General features: G+C 35.0%; 2 protein-coding genes across 6 annotated transcripts; both read left to right on the top strand.

Moving 5' to 3' along the window:
- Positions 1-2,423: 2,423 nt before the first annotated feature.
- TMBIM4 (transmembrane BAX inhibitor motif containing 4) lies at positions 2,424-11,731 on the top strand. The gene is made up of 7 exons (XM_026699952.2): positions 2,424-2,551; positions 3,390-3,498; positions 4,663-4,768; positions 5,684-5,717; positions 6,751-6,868; positions 8,799-8,844; positions 10,291-11,731. Exons 1-7 carry the CDS (start codon positions 2,458-2,460, stop codon positions 10,495-10,497), a joined length of 714 nt encoding a protein of 237 aa, XP_026555737.1. The 5' UTR covers positions 2,424-2,457; the 3' UTR covers positions 10,498-11,731.
- A 1,042-nt stretch (positions 11,732-12,773) lies between these two features.
- On the top strand, positions 12,774-17,549 carry LLPH (LLP homolog, long-term synaptic facilitation factor). Of its 5 annotated transcripts, none has more exons than XM_026699980.2 (3): positions 12,774-12,919; positions 13,699-13,900; positions 14,743-17,549. In XM_026699980.2, exons 2-3 carry the CDS (start codon positions 13,711-13,713, stop codon positions 14,904-14,906), a joined length of 354 nt encoding a protein of 117 aa, XP_026555765.1. In that variant the 5' UTR covers positions 12,774-12,919; positions 13,699-13,710; the 3' UTR covers positions 14,907-17,549. The 5 variants fall into 5 exon arrangements, with proteins under 5 accessions (XP_026555765.1, XP_087791713.1, XP_087791711.1 ...); XM_087935587.1 differs by having other exon boundaries at positions 12,913-12,988; XM_087935585.1 differs by having other exon boundaries at positions 12,917-13,050.
- Positions 17,550-17,983: the final 434 nt, after the last annotated feature.

Raw genomic sequence — 17,983 nt, 5'->3', positions numbered from 1 at the left:
CTGTGATTTTTCAGATTTTTGCAGCCCAGGTTTCATAATTCTGCTTTATGGGGAAAGGTTCTATACAAACAAGTGGCTCAAAGATGCAAAAATATTGTTTTGCTCTCGTTGGAAGTTAAAACCTACCCCTCTCCTAGAAAAATGAAGTATTTTAGGATATATTAAAAAGCCAGAATATTTCCCCTAAAAGAGAAATAGAAACTCAGAGAGGCAGAAACTCACCTCCCCCCCCTTTGTTAATGAGTCATTAAAGGCTGGGTCAATCTATTCTACATAACAAAGATCTACCTCCTTCAGGCAGAGCCATTTAATTGCCCTTCATTGCACCACCCACCAAGTTTCAACCAAACTTAGCATACAGACAACTACAAAGCTAGATATGACCTCTGACAGCAACCAATCAGGATGCACTTCCTGTGCCCCAGAAAATTCAAAGCAGAGAGGGTATAAAACCCAGGGACTCTCAGCATCTCTTCCCTTTTCTTCGACCAACATCTCTAAGGCATGTGATCCTGTTCATCAATAAACCTCCTTTCCAAGCAACTTCCATGATTCCACTGTCTTTTTCCCCACTTGGAACTGAACCCAGAAGGAAATTTTTTTGATCCAACACTAATCATTGCAGGATGGGACAGATAATAATTTCTTAGTTGTGTTCAAAAACTCTTGCCAATTTTACTCCATCTCTTTGGGTTGTCTGTAATTTGATTGTCTTCTGCTCCCAATCTTGACTTAGATTGAAATCAGTCAGTTGGTCAACAGTCTGCTGGGAAAGTCTGGTTCTTTTGTATATTTGAGGACTCATGCTGGCAGAAAGGGGGCCAACTGGGGATTCCATCAGCCAAGGAATTTTGGTTTGTGGGATCCAGGAGAAGAGCCTTTTCTGCCATGGCTCCTACTCTTTGGAACATCTTTCCATAAGAGCCGCTCCTTCTCCTTTAGCCTTCAGGAAAAGCCTTAAAACCTGGCTATGCCTACTGGCATGGGATCTTGAAGAAAAAGGTGTTGGCTAGAGTTGGTTGGTGTACTAACACAGAAGGCACCTCCAAGTCTCCACTCCAAATCCATATTTTTAGTTTGGGTTTTTTTGTATTTTTAATCAGTTTTTATATTTATAATTGTTTGGATTTTTGTCTACTGGTAGTCCTCAATTTACAACCATAATTTAGTCCAAATTTTCTGTTGCTGAGTAGTAGTTTTTCTTACAACCTTTATTGCCAGAGTTGTTAAATGAATTGTTGTTGCAGTTGTTAGGTTAGTAACATATTTGTTAAATCAATCTGGCTTTCCCATTGATTTTGCTTGTCAGGAGGGTGCAAAAGGTGATCACATGACCCCAGGATACCTCAACTGTTGTAAATATGAGTCAAGCGTAAGGATCAGAATTTTGATCACAAGACCATGGGGACATTGCAATGAGATTGTGTGAAAAATGGTCGGAAGTCACTTTTTTCAGAGCCATTGTAACTTTGAATGGTTACTAAACAAAATGTTGTAAGTTGAGCACAATGCGTATTTTCTCTAAGGCGGTCAGAGCCACCTCAAATTGCAAGATAGGAGGCAAATAAATGTAATACTAACAGGACTAAGATCGCTGAAAGTTAACCTCAATGTAGGTTGAGATTTTAACAGCTGAAGAGCTAGCTCAGTAACAGTGGGTAGACATCACTTGATTCATAATACCAGGAAGCCATAATTTATATTCAGAACTGACTAGCAGAAGAAAAAAAACCCAGACTAATCCACGGTAAAAATAAAATAAAATATCGGGGTTGCATGACATTTAATGGTTTATTGTGAAGGGGCCAGTACGATCTGATGGAGATTCAGTTTTTCTTTTGTTCCCTAAATTGGGTTATTCAGAAATAAATCTTGCTGTTTCTTTTAAGAAAGCTGGGCTGCAGTTTGAGTCTAGGATTAATCTCACGGGGAAGCAAATATGCATGCTTCACTGCATGCAAACTGTCTCTGTCTCTCTCTCTCACACACACAAACAAAATCCTACTGTACTTTGCCAGTATATTGTTAACCTTTCAGAGGTTCGAGGGAAGCTATCTCGAGGCCAGAATATTCTTAGTCCTCTATAAACCCAGCCTAGGACTGTTCCTCCAGAAAGTAGCCACTGTTTTAAACCTAACAATGTAAAACTCAAGGGGCAGATTCCCGCCAGCAGCCATGAAAAAAGGCTAGCTGAATGCTAGGGCAGCAAGTGGGCGAAGGAGACCACCTGAAACCAGACCGCGAAGCTTTAACATCACCAACTTGAAAAATCAAGGCGCTCAGCGCTCTTCCCGCCTTAAAACGCAACCATTGGCTGGCGATGACATCACCGTTGGGAATTACGAGACCACGACCGCTCCAGTTTGAGCAAGTACAAACCGGAAGTTGCGAGCGACGCCCTTCGGCCCCCGATTTGGAAGCGCAGACGCGGAAGTTCCGGGACGGAGAGCGGCTGCGATGATGGCTGAGGAGAGTTATCCGAGGTCGTCCATTGAGGACGACTTCAATTATGGCACTAACGTCGCGACGGCTAGCGTACACATCCGCTTGGGTAAAGAGTCCTGGTCAGCCCTCTCTCACCCCTCGCCTTTTCCCCTTTCCATTCCGAAGTCGTCGCCTTCGCCACTTCCCATTGAAGCTTCCTTTTCTCCCTCTTAGCTTAAAACCTTCCTTCCCCTGGCCTTCCAAGACGACATTATCGCCGTTTGTAAACAGTCTTCGCTCCAGGCTATATTGCCTATAGTGTTCGCTTTAGGGCCCTGACATTACCCTAAAGTGACAGTGCTCGTCGGAAAACGTAGCAACCATAGATCTTACCAGGCCTTTTCTCGAAGAGGGAATGCAGTCCCAGAACGCGAGGGCATGCGGGGGAGGAGTAGAATGACACACTTTGTGATTATAGTTTTTTCGATGGTACTTGCTTATCAGAAAAGTGATTTTGGCTTCCACGTTCCAGATGCTTTCCTTTACAGATGAAACATTACTCTCCTTTAGCAAAGGTAGAACAAATCAGATGATGATTTTCTAATCTACAATGAACATCTTGCTATGGGAAGAGTTGTGTGGTGTGAACAACATTGCAAGGGTTTTAAATCCGTTTTTAATAGAGCAATAGTGGAGACCATCCTTGATCAAGAATTCTACATGCATGGCTCTGGGGGATTTTTATCATGTAGTCACCACAATATATTGGTTTTTTGGGTGATAAACAACTGTAAGGTCATAGTAATATGATGAATCCCCTGATGATTCAGCGTTTATTGTAATGGATACCATTAAAAAGCTAAAGATTAAATGAAATGTAAAAATAAAGAAGAACAAAGTGTAGGTATTTTATTTCAGCATAAATCTTGAAAATAATAATGAACTGCTTATTTTCTGTATTTTAGCTTTTCTGCGCAAAGTCTATAGTATACTTTCAGTTCAGATTTTGTTGACAACTGTGACCTCAGCAGCTTTCCTCTATTCCACCACAATTCGGACATTTGTACATGAAAGGTATGATCTGTAGTAAGTGAATGATTGAATTTGCTTCATTTTTAATACAAAATAAATACAAATCCAGTGCCTTTTTATATTTTATGATTCTGCAAGGCAGTCTAGAGCTGTTTCTCAACCTTGGCCACTTTAAAATGTCTGGAGTTGAGCTCCAAGATTCCAAGCCAACATCTTACAAGTTGCAAAAGTTGAAAAACCCTGGTTTGGAGAATTGTTTCGAGAAATATGTTCACTGAGAGTGGGGGTAGGGGAGGGTAGGAAACAGAAGATACTTGTTCCATCTGAACAGAGTTACTGGGGAAAATTTATTGTTAAGTAAATTACACCATTTGCTTGGGAGAGAAAATGTATAAGGATTCCACTATCTGTGGGCATGAAAATTTGCTTGTAAGGCCTAATATTACTTAGCCATGGAAGCAAAAATTTGGTTTTGCTCCTACCTTTAATAATACCCTTTTTTTCCCCTCCTTGCCAGTAAGTAGCATGTTCTCCATTTAGTTTGAATGGAGCAACTAATCTGAAGCAAATATAATCATCCAGTAACTAGCATCATCACCCAGAAATAAATTGCTATTGTGAATATGTATATTTAAAAAGAGTTTAAATATTTGAATTTTTTTTTTATAAAATTTTTATTGTTAATATAATTCCATCTTCAGTTGAAACAGTGTGTTGTCTGGGTACAAATGTCTTTGTTGAACAATAATCAAAATTTGCAACATTGATATTAATTCTACAATATTAAAATAGTAATGTTCCACATACTAATAATATTTGCTTATCTCTTTTAACATATCTTTATTTTGTTTCCTTTTCTAACTTCCATTTTTATTATTTAACCACTGATAAAATAGATCCCATATCATATAATATATTCAGTTTGTTCTTTCTCCTTAATTGCCAATGTTAATCTGTTTATTTCTGCACATTCTAATATTTTCCTAATCTCATTCACATCTGTAGGTATCTCATCACTCTTCTAATATTTGAAATATTGATAACCTGCCATAGATGTGATTCAGTTTGACTAACGAAGGTGTTTTAATACTTACTGAAGTATTTTAAATATCAATAAGATTGTTTTATACGTTATATTGGGGAAAACAAAAGAGATTAGAATATTATTTCCTAATATTAATTATGTTGTCATACTTAAATTTACAGTCCTGCTTTACTTTTGATGGCCTTGCTTGGTTCTTTGGCTCTGATTGTGGCTTTAACTCTATATAGACATCAGTATCCAGTTAATTTATATCTTCTCTTTGGATTTGTAAGTATAATGCATGACTCACTCTCTCTCTTTGGTAATTGCAGTTAATTTAGTGAGGTGAATATTTTATTGTATATTTCTGATTTTTTTCCACATGAGTTTTTTTGTTTTACCTTTGTACTTCTAGTAGTTCTTCTATTAATACATCATACATACATACATACATATATTCATACATATATATGGAAAAGCATTTTAGTACTGGTAAACATCTGTGGAACATATGCTGTCCCTTTGAAAATGATACATACAATTTCCTCTTGAAAAGCTTTTTAATGTGCATAGCAGAGTAAGTTTGCATGTATCAGAAAAAATATTTTAGAGACAAAGGTAGCTGACCTCTTTTGTTTGGAAACTGGCTGATCATATCAGTATAAATAGAGTGGTTGACAATGATGTGAAAATGCTTGCTTTCAAAGGTATGTCTGTGTGTAATTTGCAGTGGTCAATAGGTTCTGTGGGATGATGCAGTGATCCAACAACATACGAGATCTGAATTTTCAACTGTTACTTTTAGAGGAAATGATAAAAAATTGTAGAAAGTACACAAAACTTTTAATATACAGTGTATGTCTTTCTGATTATAAAAAGAGAAAAGCTGAGTTTGCAAAGATTATCACAGATTATCAAGTATTCTGACAGTATATTACTTGGAGTTTTGAGGGCTATTAACTTAGAGTGGTAAGTAACATGTAGGCTGTGTACACATAACATTTCTCCATTTTATTGAGGCAAAGGAAAGGATAAGTGAAGAAAGTCCAATACTCCTTAGTATAAGACACTCCCACCCCGTCATATACATGGGGCCCAATTTAATAAGTCTAATGATATAGCTCTTGTCTATACAAATTTCTGTACTTTTGCTATTAAGGTTTAATTAGTTGAGTGATACTCTTTTTTCTTTATTTCTTATAGACTTTTTTAGAAGCAGTGACTGTTGCTATTACAGGTAAAGTTTATCATTTTGATTAACAGCATCAGACCTTTGGTAGCTGCCTGAACTGAAAGTATATTTTTCCAAGCCCAGTGAGAAATTTCTTTAACAATCTTAATAAGATAAAAGCAGTAGCTTTTTCTTCATAGCCTCACTGTACACCAGAAGTTTTCTGATAAAGAAGTAGGGTGCAGCTACGAATTATTTATACAACAGTTGCTTATATTCTTATAATCTGGGAAGCAACTCTTGTAGAGTGCATGCTAACTCAGGAATTCTGGGAGTTGAACTCCACAAGTCATAAAGGAACCATCATTCCCCACCTCTGCCCTCGGGGCTGACAAAATTATACTTGTGGATAGAGAATGTTTCTCCCTTAACCCAACAAGTGTCAAGCAAGAAAGGAGCAGTGTTATTTCAAAGTACTTATAGGCTGTTTCTGAAGACCATTAGAGTGAAAGGAGACATATCATCCCAAGATAAATGGCTAACAATGGCTATTTATTTCCATGGCCCCTCTATTAGAAAAACCTGGTACTGTCAGTAACAGGTCTATATTGGCTTGAAGGCTATACATATCTTGAAATGCATGAATTATTTGTGTCATAATTCAGTCTAGAAATGAGGAAGATGAATAATGATGCCCTTGCACTCAAAGGTTGAAGAGAGAAAGCCTCCAGCCATTTTCCAAAGCGACTCAAACCTCTTCCTTTTTCTTACAATAAGAAAACATATGACTAAATCCAGATTTAATTTCTTTTGGAGTAAAAAGAAATCAGGAATACATTCGTCTCTGTGTTGTTACCTTGTGTCCCATTCTCCCCCCCTCCCTTCTGTTATGAAATATTAATAGAACAAAATCTGTATTTTAAAAATTATACAGCTTATTACTTGTCATTCACATGTCCTTGGCCTGTGAAAAGTTATACCAGATTTTAGAATTACTGTATGGTTTTATGTATGAAAAATATGATCCAGCTAAGACAAAGCAATTGCATCAAAAATTCTCCATATTGATTAAAGTTATTTGTTTTTCCCTCATTGCTAGTGACTTTCTATGAAGTATCAGTTGTGTTACAAGCCTTTATTCTGACAACAGCTGTATTTTTGGCTCTTACTGTGTACACATTGCAGTCCAAACGGGATTTCAGCAAAGCTGGAGCGGGGTAAGCTAGTTTCTGTTACTTACATTGGCATTTGGGCATTTTGAGTGACCCTCTTACTGGAATAATAATCAGTGATGATGTCTTCTTTTAAGATTTGTTTTTTTTAAATATTATTTTATTTTACAACAAATCCATCTTTCAGTTATACAGTGTGTCAACTGAGTACATATATCTTGTGCAAATATTTATGTTTAGTATACATGACTACATTCATATTAAAAGCTACTCAACCTTATATATCTTATCATTATAACAATATTCATTTAACTTCTTGCATTTTCCGATCATTTATAAAATAAATCCCATATCATATAATATTCCACTTCTTCTTGTTACTTGCCAATGTTAATCTATTCATTTCAGCACATTCCTCTATTGGAATCTTTTCATTTTTCCAATTTTGAGCAAATACAATTTAGCTGCTGTAAATATGTGTATGATTAAATATGTTTTTCTTTACTATAATTTTCCCAATAAAAATATCTCAGGTTTTAAGTCTATGCATTGTTTTATCATCTTTTCCAACCATGTGTGTATTTTTGTCCAATATATTTTAGCTTCTGTACATGTTCCCAGTGTCTGGTGACATTTCCCATGTTTAGCTGATTTATCTAAACATCTTTGCCAGTCTTGCTGGTGCAACATGCCATCTATAAAACAATTTTATACAGATTTTCTTTATATGCTGTTGACATTATTAGTTTATAATTTATATCCCATAGTTTCTGCCTTTTATCTAATTCTATCCCATAGCCAAAGTTTTTCCCCCAAGCTTCACTTGTTCTAATTTCATTCCTAATAAATAGCTATACAATTTCTTAATCATCTTTTCTTCTGTTCCTGTTAGGATTTTATCTAATTCTGTCAATTCATTATAAAACCCTTCTGCTTTGAGATCTTTTTTCATATCTAGAATGTATTTGCATATATAAGTACCAATTCATATCAATCCCTCATTCATTCAGTTCTTGCTTTGTTTTGAGTTTACCCCTTTCATTTAAAATTTCTTTATAACTAACAATATTTCCCATTTTAAAAACATTTGGATATATAAATGCCTCCATCATAGATAGCCAGACTGGTATCTTCATATAATGTTGTTCCCTTATTTTATCCCATATTGACAATAAAGCATTTCTTGCATAATATCTTTGAAAGTAACCGTGTATCTTATTTTTCCCATACCATAAACAAGCGTGCCAACCCAATTGTAAATCATGCCCCTCCAATGTCAATAGCCTTGTATTTCTTAATATAATCCACTCTTTCATTCACATCTCCTCTGGTTCTTCCATCCTGTAACAATGTTAATTTGATCCTTGCTTTTTTCCCCTTACCATATATATTTTAATATTATTTTATTTAGGTCATCAAAATATTTTTTCTCCAATTTTATTGGAATTGTTTGGGACAAATATAGCACTCTTGGTATTATTAATCCACGTTCAATAAAGATATCTGTCTATAGTTTTTTATCTCTTGCAAATTAGAATCTTATTTCGGTATGAGTGTAATGTAAGCCTCTGTCCAAAAGTTAGGTACTTTCATTTTCTTTAATACTTCCAACATTGTATTAGAAAGAGAGTCCTGTAATGTTTTATATAATTCTGCTGGTAGCCCGTCGGGGGCCAGATGCTTTCCCATTGTTTTGTCTATTTAATGCTTCTGTTAATTCCATCAATGTTTTCTTTTTCTTCTAGCATTAATTTGATTATTTCTGGTATTTTAAGATTTGTTGATATATTGTGATTGCAGCAAAAGAACGAAGGCAGGGAATTTACAAGTGTGCTTTGTGAATAAGTAAAAGAGAAATGGCTGATAATTATTTCAATATGTGATTTTTGTATTTAATATATAGGAAATATGTGTATCTGCATTTTTAAAGGACTAAATTAAAAGCATATTACAAATAATGTCTGTGCTTTTTTAGGCTCTTTACTTGCTTATGGATTCTTCTTCTGGCAAGCTTTTTAAAGGTAAGATGATATTTTAGATAATTAAAATTTTGGAGGTCTCCATAGGATGCTAACTTTTTTAAATAGATCAATTAGGAACTAACTCCCATTTTAAACGCTTGATTTTTTAAACTGATAATTGTGTTCTTTTTCAATGCAAGTCATATTAGAATTATGAACATGCAACTTATTAATGAAAACTGGAACGAAGTTGAAGTTAAGAGTTTTTAAATAAATGCTTACTATTAAGATCAAATTTAAACTGCTTTTATCTTTTAATGCTTTTATCTTTTATTTTAATTTTTGCTCCACAAACTTGAAGAATCTCAACATTACACTCTCAAACATAACATCTTGATTCAAATAATTTTACATAAAAATAATATTCTACAGAAATCACAAAGATGCCAATATTTGTAACTCAGAGGCCTTCTTTTAATATTCTGTTATTGGATTTTGATCGCTAAAATAAAGGAGCTTTCCTCATTTTGAGGCTTGCCAGTCCAGTAATGATGATCAGTAGATGTCATGATCTGTAAATCTTTGTTTAACCATAGTTTCTGCAGTTCAGGCATACATTCATTAATCCTGAGTCAGCTTGATAAACTGCTATGCAGGTGCCCACTTACAATTATTTGTTGCTGTTCCTAGGACTGTGTCTAATGAACAGAGGGTATGATTGCAGTCCTCTACAAACTTCCTTCGAGAAAGCTATACTGAATAAATATATAAAAATTATGCTGGAAATGGCCCCAGCAGCTGAGAGATTGTCATATTTGTGTCCATATAACTTTGAAGATGTGGTTCATAGTAAAATGGGAAAACAACTGTATGCCAATACAGTTTAAAAAGCTGGAGTGCATTTTGTCAGAGATGGTGACACAAAATATACTGACAAATAAGTTATAGTTTAATAATAACATAGTAAATCTCTGAAAGAAGGGGAGGGGGGGAAGCTCTCAGATTTCCTCACAGTGCAGAATCCAGGTGGTCTAATACAATTTCTTGAAGAGTTCATTAAAGTATTTTTCAGATTGACTATTTTGTTAGCAATACTATAGTGAGAAAACACCCAATTACTCTTTAAAAGAGTTACAGCATGAGAAGCCCTTTAGAAACACAGTATTCTCAGTGTGGTTGATTTTATTCATCCAAAGTGATGCCCATATACATTAAATGAGAAAATGCAGTTGCACTGAAATTTAAAGATTTATCTAATTTGAACTGAAGTTAGATCTGTTGCTTTAGGAAACCACAGACAATCATAGGATATGACAAGATCTTATTTTGCTGGTAACAGGGGAAGTCATAGGAATGACCTTATCTACAATCTAGAAAATATTAATTATACTCAACTTCTTCATTAAAAACTGTTTTTAAAGTTTATATTACAGATAACTAATTTTTAATATGCTTTTGTATTAAAAAAATACATTAAATCTGCATTTATCTGCTCCTTGTTTCTAGTTATTTTTCAATAATGAAGTAATAGAGCTGGTATTTGCTGCTGCAGGAGCGCTTCTGTTCTGTGGATTTATCATCTACGACACTCATCTATTAATGCACAAACTCTCTCCGGAAGAATATATACTGGCTGCAATCAATCTTTATTTGGACATCATCAATCTGTTTTTGCACCTGCTCCGTTTGCTAGAAGCATTTAATAAAAAGTAATTGGGAGTTTTAATTCAAATTTGAGATAATTTATACGCAGTATCTAAAGAGTTAATTAAGACCTAGAAAATCCGCAGTCTACTTTGACACTGAAACTTGGTTTTACATTCTGTGCTGGCTTCAGTGTTTTCTGTATAAACTATTTTAGAGAGGCGATTCTTACTGAATCTATTCTGAGATCAGTTAATTATATACTGCAGGCATCTTGGCTGTTTGGCAAAGGCTTCCTCCATCTATGCATATTAGTATTGATTGAAAGACTTGCTCATCAACTCATTTGTGCCAATAAGTACAATTAAAATTCTATTTTATTCCTGCAGTAATTGTCACAGATGTGTCCTTTGAGAGTCACAATTGTTGCTGGTTCGATAGCATACATCTCCTTGATTTCACTATTGAACACTGAAACTTTAAATAAGCTAAAATTCTATTGTTTGTCTTCTTTTACAAAAAAAATATGCTCATTTTTATTTGAAGAACTGATCCTACATCATTTTGCTTTTTCTAATAAATATCTGTACTTCCAAGTATGTTGTATGGGGAAAAATAACCTTTGGGGAAAAGTAATCTCTTATGGGAAGGATTCCTAAGATGTATCATATGTTAAAGTAAACATAAAAAGAATTGGCTGGCAGTAGTCTTTTTCTAATAAATATCTGTACTTCCAAGTATGTTGTATGGGGAAAAATAACCTTTGGGGAAAAATAATCTCTTATGGGAAGGATTCCTAAGATGTATCATATGTTAAAGTAAACATAAAAAGAATTGGCTGGCAGTAGTCTTTATTCTGAAAGTTTAGTTCAGAAATATCATATAATGTTTTCTCTATAACCTTTTTAGAATGTGGAAAGAGTCTGAAACTTTTTTGAGTCCATTCTTAGGACCTTTTCACTAATGGTTGTAAGGGGTGAAATGTTTTTATGCAGAAGAATATTTATTAGATGGCCCTTCAACTGAAGCAATAGCAAAGTTAGTTAGATTTCATCTGCTATTCTGGCAGGTGATTAGACACTTATAAAATAAATACATTTTAATAAAATGTTCATTATGTGATCCCTTTTCTCTGTTTCTTTGCTTTCTATTGTTAAGACTTGTAGATAATTTTTGTCAGCGTTAAGCAGAAAGTTGTATTATGTAAGTGTAATCTCAGAGATCTCTGCTGATATTTTTTATCAGTGTCATCCCATTTTATTTTTATAATTTCAGCCTGTTATTAAAATTCCAAAATTAAAAATTGTTTCAAGTGTTTATTCAAAATCTGTATTCAGAGTTCAACTTTTAATTATAGAGTCCCAGTTCATAATACTTAGGTACAAAACACCTATATACAAAAACTTTAAAGTTACAGGAAATTATTGTAATAAAATAGAACTTGCTTATATTACCTTAGCTTCCCAAAGAATTGTGTGACATAGTAGAATTTATCTGTTAGTTTAGCTTCCCCAAAAAATTATTGTGACATCCTTGGGTTTATTTAAGTTAGCTTAGTTTCCAAAAAAACCTATAAGCTCAGGTTACAGTTATTTTGATCTGGTCAGTCATGCTACATGCTACATGTCTTTTTTAATCAACTTTGATTGAATCAACAGTTGCATCTTGATGACAAAAGACCTTGTTTTATGATTTTAATAATTTGTAATAGCCCTCAGAGATGTTCACAAATTATATCTCATCCAGCAATGGCAGAACAGGGACTTTGCTGAATTCATAAAAAAAACATCTGTGAATTTATTGGTTGTCTGTGAGATGTTAAGGACTGGGCATCATAGAAATACTCTAATTTTTTTAAAAAAATTAAAAATACTATGAAACCTTAACACATTCATTTATAGATGTGAGCTATTAAATACCATAAATACAGATATAATTTCCAAATGTACCACCAGAATCTCCAGATGCTAGCATAAAGTCTGAGTTTTGCCCAGAAATTGAGCATGGCCATCACTGTTTTTCATTTACCCGAGGTTGATGTAACTTTGGGACCCCCCTCTTGCCAACTCACTCTGATTCTGGCCTCTGATTGTATTTTTCCTCTCGAGGTGAGCTGAGTAACCTCCCTGGTTATTACCTGACGGCGTTGCTAAAGCAGGAAGGGAATATTGCTCGAGGAACTGCGCCTAAATCTCGTTAGGTGTGCCAGGAGAAGAAAAGACGCCCGCTGTAACAATCCAAAAAAGCCCCGAGAACCGGTCCTCCCCTGGCCGTAGCAGTACCGGGGGAGCTCGCAAGAGGGCTCTGTGGGCCAGCGCGAGGAGACGCGACTTCTTGGAAAGCGACATCCCGTCTTCCATTGCCCGTTTCCTCGTGGAAGCCAAAGCCTTTCAATTCCGGAAGAAGCGCGGTGGCGGGGTGGGGAGACGTTTGTTGCACTCACGTCCGGTGGAAGCGGGGAGTGGAGAGATATATAGCACCGCGTGCTCAGGTACCGGGGGAAGGGCTCGGGGAAGTCATTTGTAGAGCAGCTGCTGTATTTCGAGGCCAGGCTTCCCAGGTCCTGCCATAAGTCTCCCGAGTTTGTTTCAACTTCGGACCATTGCTGAAAAAGTCCGGCAGGTAGTCTTGGCAACAGCACCGCAGAGGTTGCTTGGTCTTGGATGTCGGTTCAGCTCTTCGGCTAACCAACAGCCCTGGGGTTTTCCTGCGCAAAGACTAATTAGATTTGACACATTGGCCCAGAAGAAAAAGACCAGCTTGGTGGCCATGGCTCATCTTGATAAGATAGCAGGAATCCTTGGATGTGGGGCAACTCATATTTCACCTTGTTATCCTAAGTGTAATGCTCGTGATTTTAACTAGACTGCTCAGAATTGCCACAGTTTAGAAGAACAAATGAGCCTTGGTGGCTCATTGGAAGTTTTACTATAGATTGCCTCTGCTGTGGGGGAAGTTCAGGAATATTTGTACATGTTTTGTATTTCTGGGATTTTGTGTAGCTTTGAAAAGCAGGAAAATATTATTTAGAAGTAAGGAGCCATCGATTCAAATTTGTTTATGAACTAAGCCGAAATCTGTTTTAAACAAGATGGAAATTGCTCTTGAAGAACGTTTCTGAAGAAATATATTTTAATCTTATGCACAAATAGAAGATACTGTCATTGTAGTTGGCTTTTGTGGGGAGCCACAAGTTTAGGTTTACACAAGCCCAGGAGCTTCTGTTCTGTTTTGTCATACTGGTGTTATGCATTATTTTCCCGTTTATAGAAGCAAACAGAAATGGCAAAAAGCCTAAGGAGCAAATGGAAGAGAAAAATGCGAGCGGAGAAGAGGAAAAAAAATGCTCCCAAGGAACTGGCCAGATTGCAGAGCATTCTGAAAACCAACAGTGATGTTGTAATGGATGAAGTGAGGGAAGTCGTAACTGTGGTTGCTGCTGAGAAAATCTTAGAGAAAAAGGATTCAGATGGTGAGTTATATTATTGCTAGGTATGGCTCTAAAGCAAAGTTTCCCAGTCTGGGCAACTTGCAGATGTGTTGTCTCTAATTCAAGAATTCTCTATCCAGCATAGACATTGCAGAGAATTCTGGGAGTTAATGCACGGGTCTAAAAATTGCTTAGACTGGGAGGCATTGTTCTGAGATTTGCAACAAACAGGCTCTGAAAAATTGGAATCATGGTACTGTATATCCGTCACCTGATACTGTTCTGTATTCATTCTTTTGGTTTTTCTCATATTTCCCTTGGCTATGTAAATCTTCCCTTTAAAAAAAAATCGTCTAATATCACCATATAGATGAAACTGCTTCTGTGAGTTGATAGAGCAGAAATAGGCTATGTTATGTGTCTATCTTATTTAGGCATTAAACATGTCCTAGCAAAAGTTTGGCTAACTGGAAATTCTGAGAGTTGAAGAACAATGGTGTTAATGAAAATAAGATGGAAGGAGTGTATGAGGATGACCTGTGGGACTGGTACATATTCTTTTGAAGATTGACAGTGGAAAGCAATAGGGAAACATTGTAATCAGAATGATCTTTTCACTTGGCTGTTTCTCAATAACTAATATTTTTTTCCAAAAAAAGACTATACTAATAAATTTGAAACTCTTTTTAAAAACCATCATAGTGCAAGCATACATGTGCTTGTAGTGCCTTCCTCATTTCTGACTGGTTGTTCTTCACTCTATCAGTATTAGAATAATTTATGCTGCTACTTTATTCCTACAGTTTCTTTTTTATTCACTTTTAAGTCTACTATGTTCAGGTGATAATAGCAATTTACTTCTTTGTGTGTGTGTGTTTTGCTAGATGGAAATAAGATGGACATGGATGCTAAAAGAAATCAGAAAACTCTTCTGGATCAACATGGACAATATCCAGTATGGATGAATCCCAGACAGAGAAAAAAGCTAAAGGCAAAACGTGTCAAAGGAAAAAATAAGTCTAAAGCACCAAAAGGATTAACGTGGTAGACTCTGGTAAATGTTAAGAAATAAAAAGGGATGGATGGGGAACTTAATGGGTTATGTCATCAGTCCTAAGGGGCATTTCTTTTTCTTGTTTCTGATGTTCAGACTCATTTAATAAAGTTCCAATTATCTTTGTACAAACTGGACTATAATTAAGCCAACAACTGGAATTACAAATAAGCTTAATACTGGAGTATAAAGTGTTCAGATTTTAAAGGAGATATTTCAGAATTTCTTAGATATTTATGTGTTTACTACTAATTTTGAAAAACTAAATGTAATGTGAAATGTAATTTATATTATGGAATGTCTCTATTTCTGTATAAACACTGAAATAGATTTTAAATTTAGAGTTAGCTACATAAACATAAATAGAACTAAATAATATTTTATAAAACTCTACTAAAAACCCTCCAAACATACAGCAGGGATGGCTTAAAGCTATTGAATGTAGCATGATTGGCATGGTTCAACTTTTTTTGGCTACATGGGGATATTTTCTACAATCTGACATTTAATTAATAAAATAATTTTATTAATCAAATATATATAGCTGCCCATCTCACTGAGGCAATTCTGGGTAGCTAAAACAATAGATAAAAAATATAAAAACAAGGAATGCAAATTTAAGAAGCCCCAATAATACCTTTAAAAAACCCAAAATACAATACAGGTAATCCTTGACATAGGGTCACAATGGAGATCCACATTTTTGTTGCTAGGCAAGACATTAAGTGAATTTTTGCCCCATTATATGACCATTCTTGCCACAGTTGTTAGGTGAATCTGGCCTTCTCATTGACTTTGCTTGTCAGAATGTTGGAAAAGGTGCTCACATGACCCTGGGACATTGCAACCATCATAAATATGAATCCGTTGCCAAGTGTCCAAATTTTGATCACATGACCAGCGGGTGCAGCAATTGTAAATGTGAAAAATGGTCATGTCACTTTTTTCAGTGCCATTGTAACTTTAAACAGTTACTAGATGTAAGTCAAGGACTACTTGTAATTTACAATCTTATAATTTCAACACTTTTAGGTACCTACTGGAAAGTTTTCTTATATCCCAAAACAAATAATCTTGCTCTATTTAAATAATCAGAAATTGTCAGGACTTCCATTTAAATCAAGAGTATTCTTGTCTCTTAGAGGGGCATGTTGAAGAATGCACTTTAAAAAGTGCAGTTCGTAGCAAGCCCCATTTCTTATTTAAAAATATATATGAGAGTTGAAAAAAGTACCTCCACTTCCATAACTTTAATTAGAGATGTTTTAAAATATGAAACAAGAAAATAATTATTGACATAGCTCTTTTGATACTTGCACATACTTTGTGTAAACACCACCATTCATTACACATTTCTGGTAACAATGCAGGAATTTCTGAAAGTCATTAATAAAGAAGTCCACACATCTCTTCAATCTCTTCAACCAGATCATGACAATCCTCTCCACCTTTTTATTTGCGTCAAACAGATGTCTGCAAAAACATTCCTTCAAATTTGGGGGAAGGTAGAAGTTGTACGGTGCCATATCTGGACTGTATGATGCATGTGATAAGATGGTTAGGTCCAACTTCACAATGGCCTCATAGATAATTGTGAAATGCTATACCTAGCATTGTCACGGTTCCAACAAAATTTCCTTCTTCCAAATGTTTTAAAGTTCAGAGTGTTGAATTGCTAATGATGTCAAAGAAATCCATGGTACTATCTACATTTTTTAAAAAAACCTATAACCATGAGCTTTTGTGATGAAACCAAGGTCTTTTTTTCATCCATGAAAAAATATTATGAAATGATATTCTGTGGATTAATCTTTGTTCATTAATGATGCCAATATTGTCTTCATCACAATGCTGTTAATAAATTCCTCACTTTCATTCTGATAATGTGATAACAATTGCTGACAGCACAGTTGAACTCTTGAATCTTTCATCTCTATTTGATCATGACTAATAGGCTTACAGAATAGAGAGCAATTATAATATTTCAAAGATTCTCCTATAAAATATGTATATTTCTGCCAGTCAGGCTGAATTTCTGGATGCACTCTAGTCTGTCCAGCTGGGAAGATTTGGCTCATTTTTACGGATCTCTTCCCAATTTAGTCCAGCCCTATTGAAAAAATAAAAAGGAGAGCCTTTGTAGTTCCCTGCCCTAAATATAGGAATATAGATCTTAACAAAATTTATGTATCATCCTAGGGTTTCTTTTGGTAGATGTATAGAAATATAAACTTGTTTAATAGAAGTAAAATAAATAAAACGTGTTCCAGCTCTAAAAAAGGTTAGAAAATATTTTAATGAGAAATTCTCTTATTAAACCAACAAAGCCAGTTTATGGTAAAGAAAAAGAAAGGAAGACAATGATAGCAAAGGGAATTCCAAATAAAATATATATAGTCAGCCTCATTAAATGAATTGCTTTATTACTCACTTGTCAGAATGTTTTTAGTTGTTTGGAGTTATTTGAGAATAGTTGGAAAAGTCATCAGTATCTTCAAATTGTTCCTTTCTAATAGTATCAGTTTTATGGTAATTGGGGGATGTTTCAAAATAACTAGTTTTGTTATTGGTTGTAAATTCATATTCCTTATTATTAAAGATTGAGGATTTATATGAAAAATTAAATATAAATTCCTTTCATTGGATTGTCATCTTAGCAGATTCTTAAAAGAGTACTCTTCTATTATATCAAAATACAACAGAATATTGGAGGGCTAACACTGAAATTTTAGCCCTGTTAATTATTGTGATAACCACACATCTCAAATATTTCTGATGATGTTATTTTTGTTGTTAGTTTGGCACAAGACATGGCTCAACTGATACTTGCATAACATTTCTACAGCTGAAATAAATGCACCCACAGCATTGATTAATGGGAAGAAGATTTTAAATGTTGCTCTTCCTGTTTCGCCAAGCTCTTATGTTCTGAAACTGAAATATTCAGAGCAAAAGTTGCTTGAATGGCTGGCGCAATCAGTAAATGGAGGGAATTTAATTTTTCTTCTTTAGGCCACTAGTTCAAATGGAACCCAATAATGAAATGTGATTAACCTCTGATGACACTTCAG

The sequence above is a fragment of the Pseudonaja textilis genome, chromosome 5 (genome assembly GCF_049901715.1).
Source record: "Pseudonaja textilis isolate UNSWEBS1 chromosome 5, rPseTex1.2, whole genome shotgun sequence".
Taxonomy (NCBI): Eukaryota; Metazoa; Chordata; class Lepidosauria; order Squamata; family Elapidae; genus Pseudonaja; species Pseudonaja textilis.
Note: the sequence above shows the minus strand (reverse complement) of the source record. Positions and strands in the feature narration are given on the sequence as shown.